General features: G+C 58.8%; 12 protein-coding genes across 12 annotated transcripts; 5 read left to right on the plus strand and 7 right to left on the minus strand.

Moving 5' to 3' along the window:
- Positions 1-136: 136 nt before the first annotated feature.
- Positions 137-1,369, minus strand: BDZ90DRAFT_188526 (hypothetical protein). Its single transcript, XM_025503848.1, has one exon. The coding sequence runs from the start codon at positions 1,090-1,092 to the stop codon at positions 340-342; it is 753 nt and encodes a 250-aa protein (XP_025361832.1). The 5' UTR covers positions 1,093-1,369; the 3' UTR covers positions 137-339.
- A 152-nt stretch (positions 1,370-1,521) lies between these two features.
- BDZ90DRAFT_280129 (hypothetical protein) lies at positions 1,522-2,705 on the minus strand. Its single transcript, XM_025509248.1, has one exon. The coding sequence runs from the start codon at positions 2,497-2,499 to the stop codon at positions 1,744-1,746; it is 756 nt and encodes a 251-aa protein (XP_025361833.1). The 5' UTR covers positions 2,500-2,705; the 3' UTR covers positions 1,522-1,743.
- A 259-nt stretch (positions 2,706-2,964) lies between these two features.
- Positions 2,965-4,371, plus strand: BDZ90DRAFT_274988 (hypothetical protein; the record flags this gene model as incomplete). The annotated part of the gene is made up of 2 exons (XM_025508856.1): positions 2,965-3,545; positions 3,743-4,371. Exons 1-2 carry the CDS (start codon positions 3,086-3,088, stop codon positions 4,369-4,371), a joined length of 1,089 nt encoding a protein of 362 aa, XP_025361834.1. The 5' UTR covers positions 2,965-3,085.
- A 438-nt stretch (positions 4,372-4,809) lies between these two features.
- Positions 4,810-5,335, minus strand: BDZ90DRAFT_204973 (hypothetical protein; the record flags this gene model as incomplete). The annotated part of the gene is made up of 2 exons (XM_025503922.1): positions 4,810-5,212; positions 5,283-5,335. Coding segments are annotated over 2 exons (456 nt in total), but the record flags the coding sequence as incomplete, so codon positions are not given.
- Positions 5,336-5,832: 497 nt separating this feature from the next.
- Positions 5,833-8,452, minus strand: BDZ90DRAFT_232767 (hypothetical protein). Its single transcript, XM_025506378.1, has one exon. It carries the CDS (start codon positions 8,414-8,416, stop codon positions 5,873-5,875), a length of 2,544 nt encoding a protein of 847 aa, XP_025361836.1. The 5' UTR covers positions 8,417-8,452; the 3' UTR covers positions 5,833-5,872.
- A 157-nt stretch (positions 8,453-8,609) lies between these two features.
- Positions 8,610-9,419, plus strand: BDZ90DRAFT_220729 (hypothetical protein; the record flags this gene model as incomplete). The annotated part of the gene is made up of 1 exon (XM_025504445.1): positions 8,610-9,419. One exon carries the CDS (start codon positions 8,610-8,612, stop codon positions 9,417-9,419), a length of 810 nt encoding a protein of 269 aa, XP_025361837.1.
- Positions 9,420-9,467: 48 nt separating this feature from the next.
- On the minus strand, positions 9,468-11,497 carry BDZ90DRAFT_227433 (P-loop containing nucleoside triphosphate hydrolase protein; the record flags this gene model as incomplete). Its single annotated transcript, XM_025504758.1, has 2 exons — positions 9,468-11,066; positions 11,141-11,497. 2 exons carry the CDS (start codon positions 11,495-11,497, stop codon positions 9,468-9,470), a joined length of 1,956 nt encoding a protein of 651 aa, XP_025361838.1.
- Positions 11,498-11,964: 467 nt separating this feature from the next.
- Positions 11,965-17,320, plus strand: BDZ90DRAFT_232770 (hypothetical protein). The gene has a single exon (XM_025506379.1). It carries the CDS (start codon positions 12,228-12,230, stop codon positions 16,908-16,910), a length of 4,683 nt encoding a protein of 1,560 aa, XP_025361839.1. The 5' UTR covers positions 11,965-12,227; the 3' UTR covers positions 16,911-17,320.
- Positions 16,943-18,055, minus strand: BDZ90DRAFT_246459 (adenosine/AMP deaminase family protein; the record flags this gene model as incomplete). The annotated part of the gene is made up of 2 exons (XM_025507561.1): positions 16,943-17,320; positions 17,393-18,055. The coding sequence occupies 2 exons, from the start codon at positions 18,053-18,055 to the stop codon at positions 16,943-16,945; spliced, it is 1,041 nt and encodes a 346-aa protein (XP_025361840.1).
- A 1,855-nt stretch (positions 18,056-19,910) lies between these two features.
- BDZ90DRAFT_214512 (alpha/beta-hydrolase) lies at positions 19,911-20,902 on the plus strand (the record flags this gene model as incomplete). The annotated part of the gene is made up of 2 exons (XM_025504194.1): positions 19,911-20,665; positions 20,734-20,902. Coding segments are annotated over 2 exons (924 nt in total), but the record flags the coding sequence as incomplete, so codon positions are not given.
- BDZ90DRAFT_188629 (hypothetical protein) lies at positions 20,707-23,077 on the minus strand. Its single transcript, XM_025503849.1, has one exon. The coding sequence runs from the start codon at positions 22,965-22,967 to the stop codon at positions 21,108-21,110; it is 1,860 nt and encodes a 619-aa protein (XP_025361842.1). The 5' UTR covers positions 22,968-23,077; the 3' UTR covers positions 20,707-21,107.
- Positions 23,078-24,278: 1,201 nt separating this feature from the next.
- On the plus strand, positions 24,279-25,747 carry BDZ90DRAFT_188654 (hypothetical protein). The gene has a single exon (XM_025503850.1). It carries the CDS (start codon positions 24,637-24,639, stop codon positions 25,681-25,683), a length of 1,047 nt encoding a protein of 348 aa, XP_025361843.1. The 5' UTR covers positions 24,279-24,636; the 3' UTR covers positions 25,684-25,747.
- The last annotated feature ends 339 nt before the right edge of the window (positions 25,748-26,086 follow it).

A 26,086-nucleotide genomic window follows, 5' to 3' on the forward strand; every position in this document is an offset into this window, starting at 1 on the left:
CAGGGCTAAGCAGCTCCTCCATCTTCTCTACTTTCCGCCCACGATGTACCATATTCACATTTCAGAAGACAAGCAGATCGATGATGGCAGTGAAAGAGGGGTCGCCTGATGAACGTCTGAGTAGGGGGCCTCAAGCCGAGCACTCTGTTTCACGATGTCTCGCACAGAGGCTGGCCAAGCTGAAAAGGGAGCTGGCAACAAATTGAGCATGAATGAGAGAGAGTTAGAGGAACAAAGGACAGAGGAGAGGCGGATTGGGCCGTACCATTCAACGGCCCCGCATGCGGAGGAGTGAGAGCTACTCGGGGCTTCAGAAGGAGGGGGAAAAGGAGGGCAGACCTAGTCGCGGCGTCGTTGGGGCTTTGGCGGTAGAGGATGGGACTGGCGAGGTAGGTTGGTGAAACCCGTGTCGCATGCTGAGGTGGTGAGGCGGCTACGCCTGGTGAGGAGCTCTGCTCGGACCGCCTCATACTCTTCTTCGAGATCGAGGAGCTTTCTCTCCGTAGAGCGACGTTGCTGCTCGCGTCGCTCTTCGGACGTTCGATTAGGCCTACGACGGCGGCTGGAGGCCGCTGCGGGAGGAAGCGCAGTCGGCAATGGATCGAGGCTGCTATGGCTGGAGGTGACCGGACCGGCGTAGCGAAGAGGCGCTGTGTGGACGGTGGTAGGCTGAGGCTGAGGCAGAGGCAGAGGACCAAGGCGAGAGCGGAGGTCTGTGACCCGCTGACGCTCTATCGTGTCCCCTTCAAAGCGATCACGGTAGTTCGTGATTTGGTCGATGTCGCTCGCTGATTTCCGGTGTGCTGCGTACTGTCGGGTGTGATCATGAGGGACGCTGCAACGAGGCTGGTCCCAAGTTTCGCGGTAAGGGTGGTACCAAGCGGCGTGAAGTGAGCTTCGATGGGAAAAGTGGTATGATGGGTCCGGAGCCGCAGGCCAAGGATAGTAGTCCACACGGTCATCATAGCCGGAGGCATGGCGCCGGGTGAAGGAAAAGACTGGGCTCAGGTACGGGATATGCAATAGACCATGGCGATTGGGCGAAAGCCTCTCGCGGTCTCGACCGACGTCATGAGTGCGAAAAGGGGGCATGTTGAGGGGCTCCTGGACGGTGGCGTAGCAGACAGGGCGCGAGGTAAGGAGTCGCCTTGTGAGCCATCGAGGCGGGCTATATGCTGGCGTTCCAGACGATGCTGCGTAAGCGGCGGAGACTGATTGAGTCGATAGGGATGGTAGAGAGAAAAGAGCGGCAGACTATCGAGCGTGTGCGGCTGTTGAGCGGGCGGCGCGCTGCTACACCAATGGCACACGCATGCGCAGCACGAGAGCGGATCAGGCAGGAATGAGGCGGTCTGGACGCAGTCTTCACGAACGACGTCACCAACGAGTCGTCGTCTCAGATCCAAATGCGTCTAATTAGACAGGACTACGCTTGTCCAGCGCTGCAACGGTGGCGACGCGAAGTAGCTTGAGCGGCACAAAGGACATGCCCGTGCGCCACAGCTACGAGCATGGCCAGCTGTCACTCAATGATGCATTCAAGAGATGGTCCAATCTGATGACGGGTGTAAATGCCAAAGAGAGAGGTACAAAAGATCGGTGGAGTGAAGTGATGCCAGGGCTGGGGCAAAAGCCCGTTCAGCCACCAAAGGCGTAGCTCCGAGTGATGGCCAGATTGATGCTACTACGCTCCGAGCATGAGTCTTGGCGACGTCCATGAGGCTGGAGAGAAACGCATCTTTTCTACCTACGGTGACGTCGAGGAACTTGAGGGAGACGACTGGCAGTACATGCGCTTGATTGGGTGGCGGGGTACCTCGTGCTGCTGTCGCTGCCGTTGCTGCTGTTCACGGTCCAGCCTGCTCCACGACGACCATAGCGGTGGTAGTCTGCTTCCATCCGCATCCACCAAGCGTGCTCTTCTGCAATCTCGCGGCGCTTCCTCTCCTCTGAGCGCTGCTTCCTGGCCCGACGCTGGGCTGACGTTTCTTTGTGACGATTACTATCGCGTCGTCGTCTGGGCCCAACGGCTGGTGTGCCGCTGCCTCCATTCCTGTTGCTGGAATTGAGTGGGCCATGTGCCAAGGCGACAGCCGCATGAGGTTCATTGTGGTAGTTTTGCAGGTGCTCGTTGTGCCACGCCGCTTCAGCCATTGCCCTCCGCTCGGCGTCGCGCCTGTACTGCTCCCTCGAGATATCCTCTTGACGCATCAGCTCTTCGATGTGGTAGGCAAAGGGCCCACGGCCATGATTCGTCGACCTGCCAGTCGAATGCGGTTCTTGACGGTGGTGATGCATAGCTCGCTGGCGAGGATCTCGTGGGTGATAGTCCATAGCACGGTAGCAGAGATCCGTTGGCGCGCCTCGGCGGTCTGGACCGGCAGAGCTGCGAGGATAAGTTGGTGGCAAGTACGTCTGCGCCAGCATGAGGTGAGGCGGAGGCCCTCTAGAGTTGCTCGAAAGATAGTTGTAACCGGTCGACGGGCCATGGAAGGGCATGCTGAAGGATACTGAGTGGTAAAAGGCCGGATTGTCGACTGAGCACCCGGGCCGTGTCCTGAGCAAAGGGTGGAAGGGAAAGCTCAGTCGCCTCGCGACATGTGCAGAGGTGCCTCCAAGCTTGATACCTGGAGAAACTGAGGAGCTGAGAGAAGGTCGTTATGATCCGCAGATACGCGTCGTGGTAGGGAAGGAAGAGAAGAGCGTCAACGAACCGCCGCTTGCAAGTGAGCGAGCAACCCGCCTTTGGCAATGAGCAGCCGAAGCGCGCCCGGGCCCCTGGCCTCACGACGCGTGCTGTGCTCCTCTCCCTCTTGCCTCCCTACCGACCACCTGATCCTCGCTCACCACCACGCTTCCAGCTCAAGCAGCTTGGACAGCTGTACAGCTGTGCTCTTCCAACATCTCGTGAGTGCGGAAGAAATGCAAATGAGTAGCAAACTGATGCAAAGTACCCTGTACAGTATGCTACCCCCAGGAGCAGTCCAGCGCCCCACCGAGTCAACGCCCAAGCCACGGGAACAACGTTCTGAGTCCGCGACCACCCTTACTACGCCTGGTCTCCCCCCCGCTGCTTGAGCGCACCATGGCGCCTACGTCCGCCGATTCTAAAGCCTCGTCCAAGGCTTTATCCTCCTCTACATCCAAAGCTGACGAATCCAGAGGCAGTAGATCTACCCACACCAAGGTCGTCAGCTTCAAAATTGCGCCGAACGAGGTGCCTGCGACGACTTCCGCTCAGTCTTCTCATGCTCAAAGGCCCCATCAAGCTGATGTAGCCGCCCAGCCAGCCCATAAAGCTTCCAGTGACAAGTTATCCGCTCAGACAGCCGACGCTGCCGCTTCTGCTAAGGCTTCCACCAGCGCCAAAGCCTCTGAACAGACCACCAGCTCCCCATCGAAGTCATCCGCTGAGTCTCCTATCACGCCTCACGGTCCCAAAGGAAGTCGCGTCGAGATCAACGCAGACGCAAACGCAGTCGTCATCAACACTGCTTGCGAGAAATGCATCGAAGAGAACGTCCGCTGCGTGGTAGACAGCAAAGGTCAGGCGTGCACTCACTGTCAGAAAGATAAGCAATCCGATATCGCTTGCAATGCTCATGGACTGAGTGAGTGCAGCAAAATATCGCGCTATCCAACGACGCTAGCGGAAAAGCTGAGACGTGCCTTCGCCCTTGGGTTGCAGTCCCCGTCCTGGATACTCTTTGGCCGTGCGCAGCAGCAGCCGTCTATATTGCAGGCTACAGGCACGGTGCACAGCGTCGTCACTTCGAGAGCCCGCTGTCACCATGGCCCGATGGCGATTGCTTGGAAGGCATTCATGACATGCTTCTCTGGTACAAAGAGTGGAGCTGCCTCCCAGATGATTTTCCTGAGCTGGACCTAGAGCCTCGGGGCGATGACACCTGGCTAGACGCAGAGGACATCGAAGATGTTCCTGCTAGAGCGCTCGCCGACATGCTCAAGTGGCGCGTCTGGCAGAAGCACTGTCCCTATCCTCAAGGAGTCCCCGACTTTCACTTCCGCAACGATTGGCTCAACAAGATCCTAGCGGGGGAAGAGAAGCAGCAGGATGAGACGCAGAAGCGTGTTGACCAGGACAGATCAGGATCGACTGAAAAACTCTCTGCAACCACGTCGACCTCGCTTTCAACTGAAGACGCATTCGTCGCATCGCCCAGGCAGCCCACGCTGCTTACCCGAGTCGTCAAGACCGTAGAGAAGACCATCGACGCTGGCTCAGCAGCCGCTCACAAGGAGATCGAGGTGACGGAGACAACCGCGACCGTTCCTCTCTCTCCTAGGAAAGTCAAGGGTCTCGTCGACGCCAGCATGGATCGTCTTCCCAAGAAGCGGCGCGTGCAGTAGGACAGCAGACGCATGACGGTCATGGGTCGCCTGCATCATCCGAGTAGCCGACCATCTGGTCGTCAATTTCGCTCACAAGGTCAACTCACGTCAGTCGCTCGCAGGGAGACGGCACAGATCGGCCAGCTTCTCAAGGTGAACCGTCGTCTGCCTGCCTCTTCGGCTTCTAGATTCCGTAAGCGAGTTCCACGTCGCCCTGATGACCCCTCTTCATCATCCCCAAGACACCCGCCTATCCAGGAAATTTACCGTAGAGCCCACCATCGTGACAAAGTCACTCCTCTCCGCACCTGCATTCAATGATACACATTCTTCAGACCTAGACACAGCGGTTACCTACCGAGAGAGTGGCGCAGCACGCAACGCACAGTTTACTTTGCGGCCCTCCTAAATTCAGCACTTTCACATGTCCCCATAGCTTGCTTCTCAATCCCTCCTCCCGTAGGTGCGCAACGCCTCGGCCAGCTCCACGGGCATGTCTGCCCTGGCCAGCTTGTCGTAGTCGTACGTCACGCATATCTGATCGGCCGTCGCGACGGGTCCTGGTATCCTCTTTGCCTCGCCCTTGTTTTGCTTGTCCAGATAGTCTTCCCAAGCCTTCAAACTGTACATGCCAGCGCGGATGGTGAAGCGGTCCTTTTCCAGCTCGACGGCCTCGCCCGCGATGAGGAGTGTGTCTGGCCAGACTACAGGCCGGCGAAACTTGATATTGAGCTGAGCGAGAATCATGCCTAGCCCTCTGGCGCGAGCTAGTCCGTCGTGGAGTTGCTGTGAGAGGGACGAAACTTGGCAAAGCTGAGTGATCCAGGTCAGGCGGGCGGACTCGAAGTAGCGGGCGTAACTGGACGTGAGAGCAGGGAACATGACGTGAGCTGATAAGTAGACTGAAATTCGCCTTCTCTCGCACCCACAGGACGTTGTTGAGGTGCTGGAAACAGTCCTGATCGCCCCATGCGACATATTGAACGTGAGGGATGATGTGCGCGGGGTAGGAGTGCTTGGAGGAGGTCGTCAAGTGTTGGGCAAGTGACTGAAGGGCTTCCGGATGGGGCGGTATTGGGCCTGATGGCGGTGATGATGAGATTGTTGCGGATGACGAGGTGAGTGTGGATGAGGAGAAGGAGGCGCACGTCGGCATGGCGCGAAGGAGAGGAACAGGGCGACTGCACGCAGCTCCGCTGTTGCCAAGGAGCGACGTCGCTGGTCTCAAGAGGGATCTCGGTCTAGCGAAACGGATCATAGCTGCGAGCGGGGGATGACAGAGGTGCCGAGGATGCCTGCTGAGGAGCGGCTAGAAGGGCGGAGGAAGGGAATGCGACGAGAAGAACAACGCAGCCTGTCCCCCGGCCAACCGAGACCAAAGTCTGCTTCTCCTCCCCGCTGAGGCCGATGCACACCGGTGGAGGCCCGTGCTGCCGAAGAGGGTCCGAAGTCTCGCTCTCTGACATCCAAGAACAAACAGTAGCACGGGTCGTAGTGCATGGTATTACGATGCAATCGTCTATGTGGTCATCATGGCCCCATGATCCTTCTGCGGAAGAACGCCAGTCTTACGCATCGCTCCACTCAGCGATTCATCGTCCAGATACTCGGCCAATGCTCTCGCAACTGCGTCCATCTCCCCACGAGCTGCAGGAGGCGTCCTCTGCACTGCTCGCACGTACGGTCCAGGTGTCTCCTTTCTTGCTACAACGCCTCCCTTCTTGATCACGGCTGGAACCCAAAAGAGCGGGCAGAGGGAGGCAGCTAATCGCGACTCGACGTCCTGGCCCGCAGGGGTGATTGTGCCAGTACCTCCAGCATCGAGGAGCGGCGAGTGACTTCTCACTACCTCCAACAGACATCGAATCGACCCAAGCAGCTCCGCCTCCCTTCCTGCTTTGGCCGCCACCTCGTACAGCGCCCTTCCCAACCCGCCACCTCCCCCTCGTCCCGGCGCGAGGAAACCATCACGCAGCGCCACCCTCACGTCGGACCGCGGTCTAGCAAGCAACGTACGCAGCGACGGCGCAAGTGAGCAGCTAGGCTGAGATGCTACGAGGCATATGCAAAGGAGGAAGCGCAGGCCCAAGCTGTGCAAGCTGGTCGACGAGCTGCCAGGTCCGCTACTTTGCGACCAGTGCGAGATGAGTGTTGAGAGGAGGGAAGCTGCCGATGAGGATGAGGGCATGGCATCCTCAACCTCGTCGCTCTCATCACGAGCGTGGCAGACAAGATGCCATACGGTTGGTAGTAGGGCCAAGTATTCCTCCTCTGAGAGACGGCCTTGCTGAGTCGAAGGCGCGCCGATAGTAGAGAGGTCGGCACCACTGCTGGAAGGTTGGGCAAGAAGTGAAACGAGGTATTCCTCGACGGATGAGAGGTGGGCAGCAGCTGAGGCAGCATTTGCCCTCTTCTTCTTGCCCTTAGCCGCAGCAGCTACTACAGCAGGTTTTGCGCTGTCCATCGGTTCAGTCACCATCCTGCAAGCTCCCACGAGCTCACACCAAGCTGCGCTCATTCTCCGCAAGAGGCCTGTGCGCTCGTCAACCAGAGCGCTAGCTCGCTGCTCAAAGGGGAAGTAGATCGCTGCCCGGTCCAGCAGTGACCAGAGATTAGCGATGGCGGCTCTATCGCCTGATGAGATGGTCGCTGGCCCCGAGTGAGCACTTGAAGATCGCAAAGCTGCTCGACCGAGGGTGCGTGCCAGACTGAGTACGGCGTCGATGAGCTTCAGGCCAAGGGGCACTTCGCTACCTCCTCTCGAAGATGCATCTGGGCCGAGGGTAGCCGGTGCATGATCGAGAAAGGTGGAGAGGAGGAGCGGGTGGAGCGAGGCATACAGCGCCAGATAAGGATTTGAGGATGAAGATGAAACCGAAGGAGCGGTGCCGCTGCTGCCGCTGAGGTTCGCGACCGCGCTGACTGCAGCGAGAAGTTCGCCATCAGAAAGGCTTCTGCCCGCTGAGGCATCTACATCGCAGAGGGGAGCGGAGGCTGCTGCCATCGAGTGCTCAACGAGTGCATATCCCGCCGCGGATGGGACGAATTCGGAGTTGCCTTGGCTTTCGGCCGTCTTTGCGCCATGCCTGGCAACGGAGACGAAGGCTTCCCAATCAGCGCTGGAGGTGAAACACGAGCGGAAGATCCAGAGGGGAAATTCGGACGTCGTAGCTGCGGCACGACGATGGTGTGGTCCTTGTGTCTCTTCGCTCGGTGAGCCAGCGACGAGACCGCTCTGACATCGCACCAGCTTGTCGAGGCAGCGCATGAGACGCATCTTGCTGAGTGGGGATGATGAGAGGTCCGTCTGGATATTGACTGATGGTGTGGACGAAGATGAAGAGGACGACGACGGCCCGGCGCCGTAATGCGATACGCCCAGCGAAGTCAAGAGGGAGGCAAAGAGGCGCTGTCCATTGTTGGTATTGGCATCTTCTGCCCGATTGCTGGTGGTGGCGGTAGCATCTTGTGCGCTGGTCGCACCTAGCTGCCAACCTCTGACCATGTCGAGCCCGACGAAGTCTAGTACGGCTTCTGCCAATCGAGCTGCATCCTCTCGTACCTCCTTCCAGATGTGGTTCATTCCGCTGGTGAGCCACAGCGTCATCGTCGTCGCATAGGGCGCCAGAGCATCGCGAGGCAGGTCTTGCAGTGCTGTGACAACGAAGCGATGCAGAGATTTGCGTGTATGCTCTGCGCTCGATGTGATCAAGGGCAACACGATTGGCAGCAGGCCGAGGGTAGTGGTAGTCGAGTCGGGCAGTCGAGGCAAGAGGGCGCCCAGCGAATCCAATGCCTCGCTCTTACTTGCTCCACCCTGGCCAACCCCTCTCAAGATGGTGACAAGCTCTGCTACACCTCGTCCCTTGTCATCGGTGAGCTTGGTAGCTCGACGCTCTTGTATGTCGGTGATCGTCGATTGGTTCGGCAGCACAATGGAGCGCGCTTTGAACGACGTGTTCGTCGCATTCGAAGGGACGGCACGCTGCTTGGCCTTGAGCGACGACTTTGACTTTGTGAAGTCGGAATGAGCCGGTGGCTTCTTCTTTTTTGCGGCCACCATGGTGGGCGAGAGGGTGGGCGGTGATGATGGGGGACGTGGATTCGACGTCAAGCAACGTCGAAACGGAAACGACTTTTGTTTGCCAGTCCGCCTTCCGCTCTCGTCTCCCTGGCGATTTTCTGACGAGGCCGAGCTGGAGATTGACGACGCCTCCGCTTTCTCTCCGCCCTCTCCATCACTGGACTTCACCAAGATGGCATCCGAATCGATTCAGTCCCCACTACCTACGCTTAATGAGCTGTCTACCGCACTCAAACAGCTGCAAAGTACGCTGGACCCACTCATGGCTCGGCCTCTGGCAGACACCCTCGCCAAGCTTCAAGCAGCGCAGCCCACTCAACCAACTCAGATGGACAATAGTAATGGCAGCTCCTCGTCATCCTCGTCGTCCTCACACCGACTCGACTCGGCAAAGCTCCAGACATCCATCGCATACGTCCTCCTCGACCTCGTATGGATTCATCTCCGCCTCAAGGGCGTCGACCCTCATTCGCACCCAGTGGCAGCTGAGCTAAAGCGGGTCCAGGGATACTTTCAGAAGATCCGCAATGTACAGCAAGCTGGACCAGGTGGGGGAGGCGCTTCGAGAGGCATCGCGGGGGAAGAGGGTCAGCAAAGGATGAGGCTCGACGGGGCGGCCGCAAAGAGAATGGTCAAGGGCGCCATCGCTGATCAGCATAATGGCAAGCATACAAAGTTCGGAGCTGAGCAGAGCGCGATTGTTGCACCGGTCAAGGAGGCTGCCACTACAAGCAACGCTGCAAAGCAGAAGCAAAAGAGAGCAACAAAGGACCCATTCGATGGCTATCAAGACGATGAAAAGGCGGTAGCCTCAGCGCAGAGCTCTGGCGGATCGGCGAGAAAAGGGGCTGGAGACAAGGAAGACGGATCGAAGGGCAAAGCAGCCAAGAAGCGTCACAGCCAAGAGGCAAGCGTTGAAGCTGATGGCCCGAGAAGCACAGGCAAAGAACACAGAAAGAAGCAGAAGAAGCAGCGTCAATGACCAGAATGAGAGGGGGCACTGCAATTGACATCATCTTGTGCTGTACATCTACTCCTTATCGCTCTCGTCCTCGTCTGACTCTGTTTCGCGCTCATCCCCGTCTTCGACGGCCAGAGCATCAAACATGCTCTTCACCTTCGTAGTCTGCGCTTCTCCTTCTTCTGAATCTTGTTCATCTTCGCTTCCCTCACTCGACTCATCTGACAAGCCTCCCTCGACGTCGTCGCTGAACTGTACGCTCTTTGAAGCGCGACGCTGCTCGCCCTTGATCTTCTCTTGCTGCCAATCGTCTTCATCATCGTCATCGTCGCTTTCATCCAACGAGAGCAGCGACGTCTGGCGCTCATTCGATTGAAGGACAGCAGCTTCATCCGTGCCGTCTCTCAGCCAGACGCCATCTCCTGTACTCCCCTCCTCCGCCTTCCAGCCCGGAGGTCGAAAGGCCCACCTCACTCTTCTTCCCTCCGCCACTATGCGCAGTACCAGATTCCCAGCACGGTTGACGTCGTACCTGCCTGCCTTTGCCGTCCGATAGCCATGCCTAGCGCAGATGGCTTCCAGAATGGTAGTAGCTGTCCACACCCTGGCTTCAGGCCCCGTCGCCTCTTCCTCGTTGGCAGGCATCTCCAGCCCGAAAACCTCTTCCAGTGGTATCTGCTCGGCCACGAAGCGTACGGCCTGCAAGACGGCCTGCGTCTGACTGATGGGTAGAATGGCGCCCATTGTCTGCAGCTCTTGCCCTGCAGAGGAGGGGAAGACGAGGCCAGGGCAGTCACATAGCTCGACGACGGAGCCGGGGTTAGAAGTAGGGAGCCGATGTGTTTGGAACGTCTTGGTCTTGCCTGGTGTGCGAGAGGCGTGGACTACTTTTCGGCCTAGGAGCGCGTTGAGGAGGGAGGATTTGCCGACATTGGGTTGTCCGATGAGTCCGAGTGTCAATGGTGGGAAGGATGATGATGAAGAGCTCGATGTGGCTTGTGACGTTTCAGCAGCTGCTGCGTCGTCGGCGGCGGCGATGATCGCTGCCCAGTCTATCGTATCATTGCACGACGGCTGCCACTCCTTGAGTCTTTGGGGGTCGCACTGCACTGAGGCTGGAGGTGTAACGAGGCCTGCGTGTACGTTTGCGATGGCCTCGACGAGTTCCCTACGGGATGTCGGCGAGAGGTATGGCACAATGCGTGACCTCGACCCTTGGCCCTCTAACCTCTCCTTCTTTGCGTAGCTCTCCGTACATACGACGCTCCAGCCCAGCTCTTGCTCCTTGAATCTCTCCTCGAGCCATTGCTTCCACTGTTGCGCCACTTCTTGACCTACAACGTCCTTCTTTGTCAGCACCACGACCACTCGCCGCCTTGCGAAGCGCCGAAGGTACCCGACCAAGCTGTTGGGCAAATGTAGCAAGGGGCAACGGCAATCTGCTAGGACGAGGAGGATCTGCGAGCGGTCCATGACGCGCCAGAGCTGGCGATAGACTGCGACGTTGCGCTCAAAGAGGCTCGGCAGGAGCGTTTGCGTTGGGCGTGGCTTGGGTAGCTGAGGTACGGGAATGGCCTCGGTGAAGAGGCGTTGATTGTCAGCGCCGAGGTGACTGCGCGCTGATTGACGCTCGTCGATGTCCTCGAGCCAGTTGGCGAATACGGATTCCTGCAGCGGCAAATCAGTCACTGTCAGTCTCGTGTCGCTCACTTTGTCATGCTGCTGAGGATTCGTGCGCTCACCTCATTGCTTTGAACCTCCTTCTTCTCCATATCATGCCTCCAGCGTGGCTTTTTCGGCAAGGTCCATGCTGCCTCTTGATCATCGCCGTCGCTGCCATCAATCCTCTGCTGCGTCATAGTAGCGACTCGATCCGCATCGATGGGCCTCTGCAGAGGCGTATATGTGGCAATGAGATTCATGTTCTCGAGTGCTTGGCCATTGAGCTTCGAGAAGCGCGACTCGATCCCCGCCGCTTGCTTTTGGCGTTGGCGCCTGACGGCCTCTGGCTTGGGCAGTGAGGCTTTCGCCAGGGTGAGCGCACTTCCATCGTTTCCTCGCCCATTGGCAGCCTTCTTACTTGCCTGCTTGCGGGGCATGTTGAGCGTCGTCTTTTTGGGTCGAGGAAGTCAAAGTCGCTCGCCGCGATTGCTTTCCGTCCTTCCGCGCTCGAGACGAGTGGAGGAATCCGTCGTTTCGCGGCATCGAAGCTCAAGTCACTTGGATGTTTGTTGCTCTCAACCATCGTGCCCGCGACGGTGCAGTCGACGGAAGGTCTTACGGGATCACGAGTTGAGCGCGCCCTTGCCGCTCCTGCTCAGCACCATAATGTTCGTAACACGGTGTCGAAGATGCATTGCAGGTGGTGCGCAACGTTCTCGGGCTTAAGCGCGCGTGAACGGAGCAAAGGCCTAAAAACAGGGGGGTCCAAGCTTGGACTGGCTGAGCGCAGTAGCGCTAGGCCGGCGGATCTGCAGCATCGAGGTTCCCAAGTTTCATCGGCAGCTTCGGCGCCGATTCTGCAGGCAAGCCAACGATGCCGCATCTGCCGGTTGGGAGCGGGAGGGAGAGCGGGAGGGAGAGCGAGCGGGAAAGCTGACGATGCTGCTCAGCAGACGGCTAAAGCTGAGCTGACGGCGCTTCAATCAGGCCAGCCTCAGTATTGATCAGCGTAAAGTCATCAAAAGCTGCGGGGAACGAGGTCACTTTCCTTTCACCCGCTTTCCTTGTCATCCCAGCTTCCCTCCCACTTCTTGATTCATCCATCCACAACCACTCACCTACCTCATCCATACCCGCTCCTCGCGCCACACGCGACACGCCACCACCATGGCCGTGCTAGAGGAGACTAGCACCTCGTCGTCGCGAGCATCGTCGTCGTCGAGACGGGCAGCCGCCGCTCGTTGCTCTCCAGCCTCGGAAACCTCAGACGAAGAGAAGCGGCAAGTGGCAAAGACGCCCAGCAGCGATGAGGAGACCAAAGATGAAGAGGAAGGTTTCAAGTACAACCCTGGCGAGAGGCGCAAAGCGGAACTCAAGCTACGACAGCATGCCTGGCAATTCTGGAGGTGGAAGGAGCCGCCCCCTCCACCACCCTTGAGCATGGACGACGCCAAAGTGACTCCAATGGCCAATGCCAACATCTTCAGTCAGCTTGCCTTTCAGTGGGCCACGCCCATCATGGTTCTGGGTTGGAGAAGAGCTTTGGAGGCAACGGACCTCAACAAGTTGCCCTCACAACGAGAGAGCGACCATATGTCGGCGTTGCTGCTGGAAGAGTGGGATAGGCAGTCGGCTGAGGTGGCCGAGTTCAATCGCAAGCTTGAGAGTGGCGAGTCCCGCATCAGCCTAGCTCGTAAGGCGCGATGGGCCATCAACATTGGCCTCAAGAAGGCTACCGGCCGCAAGCTAGAGGCCGGTGCGACATTGGCAGAGCGAGAGGCTATTTGGCGTCGGCCGCCACCGCCAGGAGCATTGGCGCCTCCGGTACCCAAGAAAAAGGGGCCCAACAAAGGCAAAAGTGCGCCTCCTGCGCCACCACGCCCACCCAACTACAGCGGTCACAAGCGCGCCTCGGTGGCGTGGGCATTACACAAGCAGCTCAAGTGGCTCGTATGGTCAAGCGTGGCCGTCAAGGCATTGGGAGACATCTCGCAGGTCACCTCGCCCCTCGTCGTCAAGCAGATTATCAAGTTTGGTCAAGAGCGCTACGCCGCAGCTCACATGCCCGCCGCAGCCTACGAGCAGGCCTTTGGCGGTTCACCTCCGCCACTCGGCCACGGCATCGGGTACGCATTCCTACTCTTCTTCATGCAGTGGTTTGCCAGCATCTTCACGCACCAGTTCTTCTACCGAGCCATGTCAGTAGGCGTCTATTCCCGATCCGCTCTCATTGCCGCCATCTTCAAGCGCGCCACCAAGATGAGTGCCAAGGACAGGTCGCCGGGCAAGCTCCTGAATCACGCCTCGACCGACGTCTCGCGCATCGACTTTGCTTCGGCGTGGTCCTTCATGATCTTCACGACCCCAATTCAGCTCGGCATATGTCTGGGTCTGCTCATCGGACAAATCGGACCCTCTGCCCTCGCCGGCTTCGCTCTGCTGATCATCTCGTTCCCTTTCCAGGGCTTCATCATGAAGATCATGTTTGCAGCTCGTGGTGGCTCAATGGTGTTCACGGATCAGCGCAGCAAGCTCATCAATGAATTGTTGGGCGGGATGCGCATCGTCAAGAGCTTTGGCTTCGAGGTCAACTTCCTCAAGCGACTCGACTTTATCCGACGCAAAGAGCTGCAAGGAATCCGCAAGATACTCACGTTGCGCAGTTTCGTTAATGCCGTCTCATTCTCCCTGCCCACCCTGGCCGCCGTCATTGCGTTCCTCATTTACAGCGCACTCGGTCATGACCTCAACCCGGCCAACATTTTCACGGCTCTCACCTTGTTTCAGCTCCTACGTATGCCGCTGATGTTCTTGCCGCTATCCCTCTCCGCGGGTACCGATGCCTACAACGCCTTCCTTCGACTTCAAGGTGTCTTTGAGGCGCCGCAGATGAAGGACACGTCCGAGCTTGACCCGGACGCCGCGGACGCCGTGCAGATCGTCGACGCTACATTCCAGTGGTTCGAGGTCACCAAGTCGGACACGATGGGTGGCAAGAAGTCGGATGGCGCTGAGACCCCTCGACTCAAGGGCCGCAAGAGGATGCTGATGCGCAAGAAGGCCGAGGCCTCGAAGATTGACGCAGCCGATCAAGCAAAGGCGGAGCAGGCAGCTGGAAGCGCAGGTGACCAGAGCGAGGCCACTGCAAATCTGGCTCAAGTCGGTCCTAAGATCACAGACGCTGGTGCGCCTGCTGCCGCAGCAGAGCAAGAGCCCTTCGCGCTTCGTCACCTGGATCTCTCCATTGCGCGCTCGCAGCTGTGCGCCGTCGTAGGGCCAGTGGGCAGTGGCAAGAGTTCGCTTCTTGCTGCTTGCCTGGGAGAGATGCCGCAGAAGGAGGGCAGAATCATTTGGGGCACCAAGTCGATTGGTTACGTACCTCAGCAAGCGTGGATCCAAGCAGCTAGCCTGCGTGACAACATCCTCTTCGGTCGCACGTTTGAGCAGGAGCGATACTGGCGCTGCATCCGTCTCGCGGAGCTGGAAGGTGACCTGGCTGCTCTGCCTCAAGGCGACCTGACTGGTATCGGAGAACGCGGTATCACGTTGAGTGGTGGCCAAAAGCAGCGTGTCTCCATTGCACGTGCTCTCTACCTCGACCCGGACATCTACCTCTTTGACGATATTCTCTCGGCACTCGATGCTCACGTCGGCAAGTCGATCTTCCAGAATGCCATCCTCGGGCTCAAGGCGCGAGGCAAGACGGTGCTACTCGTCACGCACGCTCTTCACCATCTCCACGACGTCGACCGCATCATCACGATGGAGGACGGTCAGATTGCGGAGAGCGGCACGTACAAGGAGCTGAAAGGCCGCGAGGACGGGGCATTCGCTCGCTTGATGGAAGAATTCGGAGGAACTGCTGAGGAAGAGGACGAAGAAAAGAAGGAAGAGGAAGAGGGAGGCATCGAAGACGCCAAGCACGACGATAAGGAGGACGCCAAGCGCAAGAAGGAGGCTGGCTCAGGCATCATGACGCAAGAACAGCGCAACACCGGCTCCGTCTCTGGCAAGGTGTACAAGGATTACATCCGCGCTGGGCGGGGAAGCTTCATGCTTCCCCTGATCATCATCACCATCTGCATCGTACAGGTCATCACGGTGCTCAACAGCTACTGGCTCGTCTGGTGGCAGGAAGAATACTTTGGCGTCGGGCGCCAGGGTCTCTACATGGGCGTCTACGCTGGGCTTGGAGTCGCGCAAGCCGTCTTCCTCTTCTTTTCGGGCTTCTTTACGAGCATGCTCAGCTTCTGGGCATGTGCGAATCTGCACAACGACGCGATGACGGGGATCATCTTTGCCAAGATGTCCTTCTTTGACACGACGCCGGTGGGTCGCATCATGAATGTCCTCACCAAAGACATCGACGTTGCGGACAATCAGATCGCCGACGCCTTCCGTATGGCCTTGAACACAATTGGGCAAGTCTTGGGCAGCATCATCCTCATCACGGTCCTGACGCATTACTTTGTGGTCGCAGTTGCCGTCGTCTGCATCGGCTACTACTTTGGCGCCCTCTTCTACCGCAGCTCTGCTCGCGAGCTCAAGCGGTTGGATGCCATTCTACGCTCCAGCCTCTACGCCCACTTCTCCGAATCTCTCACTGGGCTGACCGTCATTCGCGCCTACAATGAGGTGCAGACGTTCACGCGCGAGAACATGAAGCGCAACGACGAGGAGAATCGGGCGTATTTCATGACGATCATCAATCAGCGCTGGCTGGGTGTGCGCTTGGATCTTCTGGGCGCCATTCTGACATTCGTCGTCGCGCTACTGGTCGTCTGCGCCGACACAATTAGCCCTGGCAATGTGGGTGTCGCTCTAAGCTACGTGGTCACGACGACGCAGTCCTTTAGCTGGATGACGCGCCAGATCGCCGAGGTCGAGAACGACATGAACTCCATCGAGCGCTTGACGTACTACACCAAGTCGCTGGACCAAGAGGCCGAGCAGGAGGTGCCGAATAAGGTCGGCCCATCGTGGCCTGAGCGAGGCGAAATTGACATCTCCAACATGGCTCTACGCTACAGGACTGGGCTTCCGCTGGTCTTGCACGACGTTAATCTCAAGGTGCACGCCGGCGAAAAGGTGGGCATCGTCGGGCGAACGGGCGCGGGCAAGTCCAGTCTGCTCACTGGGCTCTTGCGACTGGTCGAGCTTGAGCGCGGCAGCGTCCACATCGACGGCGTCGACATCTCGAAGATGGGCCTGGCCGAGCTGCGACGGAAAGTGGCGGTGTTGCCGCAGGATCCGCTCATCTTTAGCGGCACGCTGCGCAGCAACCTCGACCCCTTTGGCGAGTACGACGATGCGCGACTCAATGATGCGTTGAAGCGGGCGTACCTCATCGACGCCGACGCAGAGGAGACGCCGCCGCGTCCAGCTACGCCGGCCAGTGGGCTCGACGAGAAGGCCGGCGACGACAAGGCGGGCGACGACAAGGCTGTCGCAGCGACTCGCCAGCAGCGCTTCAGCTTGGACACGCCCGTTGAGGAGGAGGGCGCCAACCTCAGTCTGGGTCAGCGATCGCTCGTCTCCCTCGCTCGCGCCCTGGTCAAGGACTCGCAGATCATCCTTCTCGACGAGGCCACGGCGTCGGTTGACGTCAAGACGGACGCTCGCATTCAAGAGACGATTCGCACCGAGTTTGCCTCGCGCACGCTGCTGTGCATCGCCCATCGACTGCGCACCATCATCTCGTATGACCGCATCGCCGTGTTCGACGCGGGCAGGGTCGTCGAGTTTGCGAGCCCGCTGTCGCTCTTTGACCGCCCAGACGGCATCTTCCGCGACATGTGTCTCAAGGCTAGCATCACGAGAGAGGAGATGGTTGCGGCGGTGCGGACGTAGAGAGACGTTCGTTGTGTCTGGAATCGTTGTTGTCATTGTAAATCCATTTCTTCCCCTGCCTCGAGGCGTGTGAGAATTTGAGCGAAGTCGTGGCTCGATGGGTCGAGGAAGGACATGTGCAGGGAACGTCGCGTAATCGCACGCAGATCGTCTGCGGAGAGACTGAAAGCGGCGATGGCAATGGCACATTCGTTGCTCAGGCTGCTACCGAATACGGCGCAGTCGTCGGTGCATAGCGCAACCGGGTGTCCGCGGCCGTGGTGGAGGGCGAAGTGATGAGCTGCGTACGTGGGGATCGTCGAGGAGCAGGTGAGGACGTTAGACGTCAAGCAGAGCTCGATTGGGATGCCGCTCGCCCACAGCGACGACTGATTCTCGCTCGAGAGGAAGCAGAGGTGGCCAAAGCGGTCCTGTCGAGGAACGAAGGGAAGCGGGCAGGTCAGCGACAGGGGCTCGTAATCGGCGATGTGGCTTCTGCTCACCGGCTTGAATGCGATCATTCTGCGAGTCTCTTCGTCCACGTCGGGCACCTCGCCTGCATGTAGAGTGATCTTGAGCCCACTCTCTCTCGCCCTCGTCAGCGGCCCTAACCACGTCTCCCATCTCCCCTTGGTAGGGTCACCACTCAAGTCAATGCCAACGACGCCTCGATCGCGATACCGCAGCGCCAGATCGACAGTTGCCTCGGCCACCTCCGCAGGGTCTCTCCGGTCGATGGAGAGGATAAGGCGGGCGAAGCAGCGGCGGTCGCGCTGCGCTGTCTCCTCGTAGTCCTTGAAGCCCTGCAGCACGCTCTCGACATAGCCCACCTGGTCGAGCCCGCACTCCGTGTGCGCTCGCGGGGTCGTCCTGAGCTCGAGGTACACGACGCCATCAGCCTCTGCGTCCTCGAGTACCTCGCGAGCGATTCGTCGAATGGTCTTGCCCCCTCTGACGGCGTGGTGGATGACATCAAAGACGGCGAACATCTCGCTGACCGTGCGCGCGTCTCCCCTGATGATCTGGCTCTCCCGTGCGTTCAAACCAGCGGCAAGCGCCAGTTCTTTGAGTGTTGACCGCCGAATGGAGCCATTCAAATGGGCGTGAAGCTCGATCTTGGGCAAGCGGCGGGCCAAAGAGACTTGAGCAGCCGTGGGCGTCACCATGGCCGCAGCGGGCCGGGTGGTGCTATGGGTAGGAAGGCAAGAAGGGCGCGCCGCGCGGAGGCGCGTCAAATCGTTGTCGGCAGCACGGGCGCGGGAGCCAAACGTCTCAATACGCTGATGCATCGTAGGTGACAGAGAAAAGAAAGTCGCGAATACTGCTGACCGCAGTCAATACAAGACACCAAGATTGCGGCGCACACTCGGAGGTGAATCGAAAGCCACTGACTTTACCGCAATCGCAGCGCATGGCAAGGTAGTGGAAACAGATAAACACATGAAAGAGCAGGCGGGCGCCAGGATGAAGTGAGCTCAACGTCATCTGATCGCCTCATATCGCTACAGTGAGAGCGGCGCGGAGAAAATCAAATAAAACTTGGACGATAGAAGACAGGCGAAAGCCGACCGGTAGATTCGGCCCCAGCAGTAATGCGTCCACGTGCGCAAACAGTGCAAAGACATCGCATCCGATGCATGCGTGACGCAGAGCGTAACGCGACGCGGAGCGCGAAAAGATCAACGCTTATTCGATGCCGTTACGACTCAAAGCGCATAAATTCCAAGCTTCAGACAATGTCATGCAATTTCTCTGGCCGCCAACAACGCTTCAGAGGCTTCGAGATGATGTTCAAGCATGAGTAGCAACCCTTCATCAGCACAACACATCCAAAGTGCAATTGTGGACCGTTAGAGACGTGGATGTCACTTCTTGCCAATGTCAACGCGCAGCCTCGCATAAGATGCATTGGCACAGCATCTGCCTATGGGCTTTGTGCTGAGTCGCCGTCGAGCTAAGCAGCCGAGCAAGGACGTCTTGAAGACGCTGTCATCAATCTCTATAGCTATCACGTTCTTTGCAAGGCTTGCCAGCTCGGAGCATCAAGTATGAGTACAGTGACCTCATCACCGAAGTGGATGCGCTGTACTGCAATTCGCAGGATCGGTGGGAAGCAAGCGATATCCAGCGGCCGAAGTTTGTGCTTCAGAGAAGCTGGATGTCACCTAGAGTGCGTCAAGTGTCAGAGTGTGGTATCATCGCACGCTCCTGCTTACAGTGGACATAGCGCTACGGTGGCCGACTCTGTCCCCTGGCTTTGCGGTAGGTCGCCATTGACGTTGCCTACACACGTTACGCGGCTGCACAACACGAGGTGGCGATGCCCTCCGAAGCTCCCAGTTTCGAGAGACAGAAATGTCAGCATTCTGGGCGTGATCGAGATTGTCATTGACCTGAGGAGCTGGGTGATCTGCTGCATGCAAGTCTTTGTTGTCTGCGTCTCCGTCGTGTGTCTTTCCTTCATTGCAACTTGCAGCCTTGAGGTCGGCGAAGGGAGTGCTGTGTCACGAAAGATATCAGGGAGCCATCGTTGTCAGCCAGTCGAGCTCAGATGGCTGCGCTTTGCATTACCGGTGCCTTCGAAGAAGAAGCGGCGACGTCTCTCTGCTTCGGCATGGACGGGCATCTCTTCTGTACCTGATATACGACGGAGCAGGAGGCCATGGCAGATGGCAGCGGCAGAAGAGTATTCACCTCTGCGGTCCGCCTTCTCTGACTCTCTGTTCGCGAGCGCGAGCTCTGGACCTTCAGCATCTTTTGCGCCCAGACACGAGCCGCGAGCCTCACAGCAAGCTCATCGATTGGTCTTTGCCAGCCAGGTCAATTTGGAGGGCAATTAAAGTTGAATCTCGCGTCTGTCCCGGGGCGGGCTCGAGGGTCAGGCGACGCGGGGAGCGGGGAGCGGCTTGTGGAGGCGGGGTCGAGTCGAGATGCCAAGTTGCAACCGCCGGCTTCGCGCAGACCTTTTGCCCTCTCTACCACCCCCACTCCACACGAACTGCAATGACACCCGAACCCATTACCCACGTCTTCAAAAAGGCTTCCGACCTCGACATTAGCCTCGACGTCTACGTGCCCAAGTCGGCGAGCGAGTCGTCGCCATGCTCCACCGTCCTCGTCTGGTGGCATGGCGGCGGGCTACTGCAGGGCACGCGCAAGGCGGCTGCTCCCCACTTGCTACGAGCCGTTGATGAGCACAACATCGTCGTTGTTTCGGCAGACTATCGCCTGGCTCCTCAAACGAGGCTGCCACGCATTCTTGGCGACGCTCGAGACGCCGTCTCCTGGGTCCAGCAAGAGGGATCGCTCAGCAAGCTCACGGGAGGTCGCGCTCGTCCCGACAATGTCTTTGTGAGCGGCAGCAGCGCAGGAGGATGGCTCGCTCTCCTCGTCGCCAACAGTATCGGCTTCAAGGAATGCGGCGTACCCGACCTCCCTGCCAAGGTCAAGGGCTGCATCGCCATCTACCCCATTACCGACATCAGCGACTCATTCTGGACGACGCCGCAGCGCCCAGTCTCGTACATGAACGGGCGCATCCTCGATGGGCGAAAGGACCTGGGCGATCACATTCTCAACTCGTCTTCTCCGCCTACGACTTCGAGTGCGCCAGACTCTCGACGAAGCCAGTTCTATCACTACATGATTCAGGAGGCGCTGGAGCAGAAGCTTCTCCTCGATGAGACCAACGTCAAGCCTCGCGACGTCGCCGTTGCCCTTGCGATCAAGGAGGGAAGAGTGGCGGCACCGGTTCCTACTATGCTGATCCACGGAGAGTGAGTGGCGAGAGAATGGAGCGCAAAGGTGGGCGTGTTACTGACAGGCCCACTGGACGCGCGCGCAGCATCGACGACAAGGTGCCCATCTCACAAGCAGACGACGTGGCCGCAGCCCTCAAGGCAAAGTCGGGCTGCGACGTCGAGTACATGCGACTGCAAGGCAAAGACCATCTCTACGACGTCGATCCAAAGGAGGAGATGCGCGAGATGTACGACTGGATCAAGAAGCACGTCAAGGGGGCGTGAGGGCGGGCGTGGCGAGCACGGTGAGCGCGGCGAGCGCAGCGAGCAGACGATAAGGGAGCTACGAGGAGGGCAGACATACAAATTCAATTCCACGGGTAATTACGAAAAGATCGAAATGTACAAGACGAAGAAACATCAACGACATGGTCATCATCACGCATCACGTATTACGGCCCCCCGCGCCGGCCGTGCCTCACTCGCGGTAGTCTACGAGTCCTGCCGTCAGGACGAGCGCATTGAGCCAGTCGGTCCCAATCGAGTCGTCGCCGTAGAGGAATCGCAGCCCCGAAACAATGTTGGCAAAATAGGGCGCAGAGACGTCGTCGCCAGATCCAGTGTACGAGCTGTCGCCATCAACAGCAGGGCCAGCGACCCACGATCCGAGTCCAGTGAGGATGGAGCGAGGTAAGCCAGAGCAGACGAGGCTGGCCGTCTCTGCGCTCTGAGCAGACGTCATCTTGGTGTAGAGTGCCGACGATTTGGCCGCCGCGTACGAAGTCTCTGCACTTCGAGCCGCCGCAGCCTTCTGAGAAATGTCGGTCCATGAGTAGGGGTCGCATGACGACGTGCGTGCCAAGTTACTCTGCACCCATGTGCCCAAGTGAATGTTAACCCACGGCCTGAGCAGATCCTCCTTTGTCAGGGCAGAGAGAACCATTTGCTGGCCGGTGGCGTAATCGATGAGCTCGCCCTGCGTGCCATTGACGGCGCTCCACGAGTACGAATTGTAGCCGACGCGACTGTGGCCCATCCAGAGGGGAAGCTCTTGCGCTCCAGAGGCTGGACTGACCTGCATCAGACCGAGTGAAGCACCAGAGTCCAGGCGACCGCCATTGTAAGCCGCGGGCAAAAAGTCAGACTCGGCCTTGATGTCGGCGAGGAGGTAGCGAACAGCATCCTGCTGCTTGAGCTCGGGCAAATAGCGACGGGTGGCAGACAGCAGGGCGGCCACGGTCTCTTGCTTTTGCGTCGAGTTGAGGTTGTCGCTGTCGCCCGCCCAGGCCATGATGGCATTGAGGTCGGCGAGGGCGGAGGCAGACGGGTAGCTGACGTATGCGGATGTAGGGGAGCCGCTCGAAGTGGCAGCAGCAGTCGAAGCGCGAGTCGTCGTTGTCGTCGTTGTGCGCGTAGTCGTGGCGCTGACAGTGCGCGTCGACGTAGTGGTCGAGGAGAAGGAGGAGGAGGTGGAGGTCGAGCTTGTGGCGCGGGCAGTAGCAGAAGAGGTCTTGGCGGACGAGCTGCTCTTGAGCGTGCTCGATGACGCTTTCGTGGTCGTTGACGACGTCTTTGTAGTCGAAGTGGCAGTCTTGGTCGACGAAGACGTCTTAGATGTTTGGCTGACGGCCTTGATCGTCGTAGGCAAGCTCGTCGTGGCTCGCAGCGTGCTTGTCGTCTTGCGACTGCATTGAGCTGACTTGCGTTGGATCGACGTGCTGGTGGCCTTGGCAGCGGCTGCCTTGGATGCGGCCGCTGCTTTGGCCGCCGCAGCTTTAGCCGCCGCCTGCTTCCTCCTTCTCGCTGCCGCAGCGGCCTTCTTTCTCCTGGCGGCAGCGCTCAGCTTCTTGGTAGCGCGAGGGTGGACGTCCGCGGCGTGGCTTTCACTCTCAACGTCTGCGTCTTCGACCTGCCGCTCGTTGATGACGGGGAAGTCTGCATTGCCTTGGCCCGCGGCAGATGTGCGACGCCTGGCCATGTGTCCGAGCCTGCCGTATCCAGGAGTGACGGCAGCCTTGGCCGCTTGCAGAATACGCCCCGCGTTGGCAGGCGCGAATCGCACAGCGTCTCGCTCCTCGAGCTGGGCCTCTACGATGTCGCGAATGGCCATATGCCCGAGTCTACCGTAGCCCGGGGTCACAGCCGCCTTTGCAGCCTTGAGAACCTTTGCTGCATTGGCCGGGGCGACACGCGCAGCATTGCGTCGGTCAAGAGGATGAGGGGCCGACTCTCCACGATCTGCGAGCTCGCCGGCAGTCATGGGCTGTATGACCGCTGCCATGGACGTTGTGGCGATCCAGACGAAGAGGAGGAGAACGAGGCGCGCCTGTTTGTTCATCGTGAATGCGAGGGAATGGAGGGAGGGGGTTTGCAGGAAATCAAAGGAGTGTGGGGTTGATGCGACGAGGACGAGGTCCAGCCTTGTTTCGTCGATCGAGAGGGGTGGAATGGAGAGAAGGGGTGAAGAGAGGTGAGGACGAGGGAAAAAGAGGGTCGAGCACCAGGCTGCCAAGATGATAAAGAGAGGAGCGGATGACAAAGAGGCCGCACTCGCGATCCTATCTCAAGGGGTTCGGCCTCTTAGGATGAGCGGAGCTCAGGCCCAGATTCGGCGGAGAGGGAGAAAGAGAATGGGGAGAGGAAGATGTCATCGTGGCCGCGGCCGCTCGTAGATGTTTGCGTGTCATTTGTCCATTGTGCTCATGGTGCCTGCGTCGGAGACTAGGTGTGGCTTGACTCCGTATTGACATGATCCAATGGAAGGAACCGCGAGCGCGTCTGGCGTGCCTTTCCGACGCCACTCCGCTGCCGCGAAGCCGGAACCATCAGGCACCGCCGCGCCGAGGCATCCAACACTTCCATCCAACACGACCATCGCCGCAACCATCGCCCACGATCTCGCGCATCACGCAGACAGCCGCAGCTTTTCCTTCCCAAACGAGGCAAGTCAGGAGGAATGATGACACACAAGACGTGGCCACACAGACCTTGAGTAGTGGCAATCGCTAGTCCGCTGCCAGCACGTTCAGGGGCTCGAGCGCCAGAAAGATCGCTGGTGGTACGGCAAGCCGGACCGCCCGGGCAGCCTGATTGAGAGGTGGTCGAGCAACGCAAAGATGGGATTGTTCGTAATGGCCTACGGACGGCGCAAGCAATTGACGCTCTTAGAGCACATTCTTCAAGATGGTCATTACGCGCGCCGTCCAGTGCCTCCCTCATTCTCCTCACCTTGTCATGGGTTCTCGAATGCTCATCATGTGTCCCCTTCGGCAAGGTCAAAGAGTCTTCCATCCAGCTCACTCTGAAGGCAGCAGCGGCTAAGCGCGGTAAGTGGCGAGAGGTATCGTGCGTGCTCAGAGGCACTTGCTTTCCAACCAGCGGCTACCTCCAACTCAGCCTCAACGTCGACGAGCAGGGAGTGGTATGGTTCCCTGACTTTTGCCCCTCTCACATGGCTACTGTGACTCGGCTTCTTTTTGCGCAAAGACGGGCATCCCGCTGTAACGAAGCTGCCCAGGCGTCGTCCAAAATTGAGGCGGGAGGTCTAGTGACGAGGGGCTCGAGCGTATGACCATTTGCCGAGCGAGCGGGACACCACCCCGCTACTTCGATGGGACGAGCTGGTTCCATCCGGAGCAACAAGCGGTCCCGCCTGTTCGCTTCAAGATGCGAGATTGAGTGGCTCTCACTCTGTGTAAGGGCGGCATGATGGCAAGTGACTCTCGCAACTGCACCAGGCTAACTGTAGTACTCGATCAGGTCGCGGGACCCGTCGGCTGCTAACCATGTTGTGGCTTCGTCCGCACGCTGGCAGCGGATTCGCGCCCATCGTCATGATACCCAATGACGGGCTCGCTAGGTAGCTGCTAACGTTCGAGAACGCGGTTCGACCGCTGTGCCCTCAATCGTCGCAGAGCGCTGCGATGTCTTAAGTAGGCACGCCCTCTGCTGATCCTCGCCCTCACTCCCCCTGCCACCTCCTCGCTCATTCATCCAATCCTACCACCATGAAGCTCTCATCGGCACCAATTCTGATCGCCATCTTCATGGCTGCGACTGCAGCCGCGAGGCCTGCTCCGCTCGAAGCTCGAGGCGGCGACAAGCATCACCCTGCGCCCTCTCCTCATCCTCACCCGCACCCTCACCCCGAGGTGAACCATCCTCACCCTCACCCCGATGTGAATCATCCTCACCCTCACCCCGAGCCGCACCACCCGCATCCTCACCCTGAGCCTCTGCATCCTTCTCATCCGCAGGCTAGAGGGCACCCGGCTGAGGCCCATCCTCATGCTCATCCCGATCATCCCGCTTCGCACCCGCACCCTAAGAAGGAACATCCGCATCCGCAAGCTCATCCCCAGCCCGATTCTAAGCACCCTCAATCCCACCCAAAGGGAGAGAAGCCCAAGAATCAGCACCCTCATCCTCACCCTGCTGCGAAGCATCCTCACCCCAAAGATCACCCTGCTCCAGCCCATCCTCACCCTCATCCTCATCCTCACCCGCACCCCCATCCCGACCCTCACCCTCACCCGAGCTCGACCTCTCCAACTTCTTCCGGACCTACCACTGAGCCCACCCCGGCCCCAGCACCGAGCCCGCCTACCTCTGGCCAGTTCTCCTACATCGAGGTCGACAGCACTAAGCCGGCTCAATTGTTGGGTGACAACGTCGAGAGCGACGGTCTCTTTTCGGACTCGTCTTTCGTCCACGTCGTCAGCAGTGGTCAGATTTGGACGCTGACCAGCGAGATGAAGCTGCTGTCGCCCAATGGTCGTATCCTCTACAGCGGTGGTGAAGGAGGCATCTCATCGGTCAAGCCCGAAGACTCTGCGACCATGGACCCATCCGCGGCGCCTTATATTTGCACAGTCAATGAGGCCTCGTACAGAGGGCTCGCCATCCTCGACTGCACCGCCACGACGCCTACAGGTAATGCCGACTCTTTTGTGGTCTGCAACGATGGCCAAGTCCAGGGAAGTGAGGACCTGTGCAATGCCTTCTTTGGCGGCGTGCAGACAACTTTCACTCAATTCACCCTCACCGCGTCCTGAAACTGGTAGAGATGCTCGCCATCACTCACGGACAATCGCTGCCGTAGTCTTCAACTTCCTCCGTGACAACTCGACGCTTTCAATCACCTGAGTCTGTGTCCCGCGCCTGCGCTGCTACTGTGTCACTTCAATCTGTCGAGTTACCAATCTGTATTTCCTGTTCTTTGCTACCGAATGATGATGCCCGTAGTGTCTGAGATCTCATATGAGGCGTTGTCCCGCCCCAAAGGGCCCGAGTGTTCGAATAGAGCATTGTTCGCGTCCCGTCGTGCCATTTGCCGAGCGAATCTTGTCCACCATCTCGCTGGTTCCCATGGAAGCGTGGAAGTCGGCAAGCGAGGAAGCGGGGAAGCGGCGCAGATCCCGTGTTGTCATTTTGAGGTCAGACGCGGGCCGCCTGATA

The sequence above is a fragment of the Jaminaea rosea genome (genome assembly GCF_003144245.1).
Source record: "Jaminaea rosea strain MCA 5214 unplaced genomic scaffold BDZ90scaffold_8, whole genome shotgun sequence".
Lineage (NCBI taxonomy): Eukaryota > Fungi > Basidiomycota > Exobasidiomycetes > Microstromatales > Jaminaea > Jaminaea rosea.

Excerpts from the sequence above, each read along its gene's own strand:
- BDZ90DRAFT_188526 (XM_025503848.1), bottom strand. The coding sequence starts at position 1,092 with ATGCCCCCTTTTCGCACTCATGACGTCGGTCGAGACCGCGAGAGGCTT.
- BDZ90DRAFT_280129 (XM_025509248.1), bottom strand. The coding sequence starts at position 2,499 with ATGCCCTTCCATGGCCCGTCGACCGGTTACAACTATCTTTCGAGCAAC.
- BDZ90DRAFT_232767 (XM_025506378.1), bottom strand. The coding sequence starts at position 8,416 with ATGGTGGCCGCAAAAAAGAAGAAGCCACCGGCTCATTCCGACTTCACA.
- BDZ90DRAFT_232770 (XM_025506379.1), top strand. The coding sequence starts at position 12,228 with ATGGCCGTGCTAGAGGAGACTAGCACCTCGTCGTCGCGAGCATCGTCG.
- BDZ90DRAFT_188629 (XM_025503849.1), bottom strand. The coding sequence starts at position 22,967 with ATGAACAAACAGGCGCGCCTCGTTCTCCTCCTCTTCGTCTGGATCGCC.
- BDZ90DRAFT_188654 (XM_025503850.1), top strand. The coding sequence starts at position 24,637 with ATGAAGCTCTCATCGGCACCAATTCTGATCGCCATCTTCATGGCTGCG.